The sequence below is a fragment of the Manacus vitellinus genome, unplaced genomic scaffold (genome assembly GCF_001715985.3).
Source record: "Manacus vitellinus isolate BGI_N305 unplaced genomic scaffold, ASM171598v3 scaffold_105_pilon, whole genome shotgun sequence".
NCBI lineage: Eukaryota > Metazoa > Chordata > Aves > Passeriformes > Pipridae > Manacus > Manacus vitellinus.
In genome coordinates, this window is record NW_021938824.1 from 636,207 (window position 1) to 638,398 (window position 2,192).

The 2,192-nt window shown below is 54.8% G+C and overlaps 1 protein-coding gene across 1 annotated transcript in view; it reads right to left on the reverse strand.

Annotated features, from left to right (window-relative positions):
• Positions 1-30: 30 nt before the first annotated feature.
• CAMK2B (calcium/calmodulin dependent protein kinase II beta) overlaps positions 31-2,192 on the reverse strand; it is a 16,299-nt gene continuing 14,137 nt past the window's right edge. Inside the window, exon 13 of the mRNA XM_029963976.1 lies at positions 31-426. Coding sequence (XP_029819836.1) covers positions 37-426 — 390 coding nt within the window. The 3' untranslated portion in view covers positions 31-36. The remainder of the gene's footprint in view (positions 427-2,192) is intronic.

Genomic DNA, 2,192 nt, shown 5'->3' on the forward strand with positions numbered 1-2,192 from the left:
GGCCCCCCCGACCCGTCCCCACCAGACCTGCCCCACTCACGCGTAGGCCTCGAAGTCCCCGTTGTTGACGGCCTCGATGAGCTGCTCCGTGATCTTGATGATCTCCTGCTTGCGGGCTGGGGGCACGTCACTGTCACTGCCACTGCCCCCGCCCCGCGGGGACACCGTGGGGGGCGGTGGACGGGATGTTGGGATGGACGTGGGACATAGAGGGGAGGCATGGGGACAGACACAGGGACAGACAGACCTTGGGGGCAGACAAACCTTGGAGACAGACAGACAGACCATGGGGACGGACCATGGGGACAGACACAGGGACCATGAGGACAGACAGACAGCCCTTGGGGACAGAAGGACCTTGGGGACAGACAGGGACCACTGTGCTCCCAAGGCCCCCACAGCTCTGCCACGAGTATCTGCATGATCCTCTCAGCATGTCTCAGCGCTACACCAGTGCCACCCCAGCATGTCCCAGTACCCTCCCAGCATGCTCAAGCATCCCAGTGCCCACTCAACACTTTGCAGTAGTTCCTAGTGCACCCCACTGTTATCCCTGCAAGTCCCAATACATCCCAGTGCCATTCTAGCACAACCCAATACAGCCAGTTCCATACCAGCATCTCCCAGTGCTATCCCACTATCTCAGTGCCATTCCAGTGCATCCCAGTACTATCTCAGTTCCATGCAAGTGCATCCCAACACATCCTAGTCCTATTGCACCCTAATCCTATTGCATCCCAGAGTATGCCAGTGAATCCCAGAGCGACTCCAGTGCCCTCTGATACATCCTATTGCATCCCAGTGCCATCCTATTGCCTCCCAGTGCCTCCCAACACATCCCAGTTCCATCACGGTGCAATCCTACCGCATTCCAGTGCCATTCCACTACATCTCAGTACTATTCCAGGGATCCCAATACACCCCACTTTATACCAGTACCATCTCAGGGCCATCCCAGCACATTTCAATGCAAACCAGTGCCAACCTACTGTGTCCCAGTGCCCTTCCAGCATATTCCAGTTCAGCCTAGTTCCATCCCAGTGCATCCTAGCATCATGCTATTGAATTCCAGTGTGTCCCAGTGCAATCCCAGTATGTTCCAGTATCATTCCAGTGTAGCCTGCTCCACTACATCCCAATGCCTCATTTCATCCTGATGCCACCAGTCACCCCAGTTTCATCCTAGTGCATCCCAGTGCCACTCCAGTGCATTCCCACACAGCCCATTTCCATCCCAGTATGTCCCAGTACTACTCCAGAGCATATCAGTACACTCAGTACACTCCAGTTTATCCCAGTGACATCCCACTACATCTCAGTGTCACAGTATGTATCTAAGTGCTATTCTAGTGCATCCCAATCCATCCCAGTACATCTCAGTTCTATCCAGAGCACCTCTTGGTACCATCCTAGCATGTCCCAGCATCATCCCAGTGCATCCCACTGCCACCTCAGTGCATGTCAGTGCCACACCAGTGTATGCCAATGCACCCCAATGCCACCCCAGTGCATGTCTGTCCATCCCTATGCCTTCTCAATGAATCCCAGTGCCTTTCCAGTATACTCTAGTGCATCCCAATACCACACCAGTCCATCTCAGTGCAACTTAATGCACCTCGGTGCCATCCCAGCCCCATTCCAGAGCATCCCAATGCTGTCCCAGTCTGGCCCCATGTGCTTGTAGTGCATCCCAATCCATCCCAGTGCCATCTCATTGCACCCCAATGCAACCTAGTACCATCCCAGTGCATCCCAGCATGCTCCCAGTGCATCCAAGTGATGTCCCAATGCACCCTGGAGGCATCTCAGGCCCATCCCAGTGCATCCTGGTGCCATCTCAGTGCATCTCAGTGCATCCTGGGTGTCATCCCAGCTCCATCCTAGTGCACACCAAATCCATCCCAGTGCATTCCAACTGTCTCCCAGTGCATCCCAGTGATGTCCCAGTGCAACCCAATGAGTTCTTTTGCCATCCCTGTGCCATTCCAGTGCAACCTAGTGCCATCCCAGTGCCATCCCAATGCATCCTGGTGCCATCCCAGATCCCTCCCAGTGCATTCCAGTGTTGCCCCAGTGCATCACAGTGCAACCTCAGTGCACCAACAGCATCTTGGTGCCATGCCAGTTCCATCCCAGTTCATCCCAGTGCAACTTAGTGCCAATCCAGTGCATCCCAGCTCTATTCCAATGCA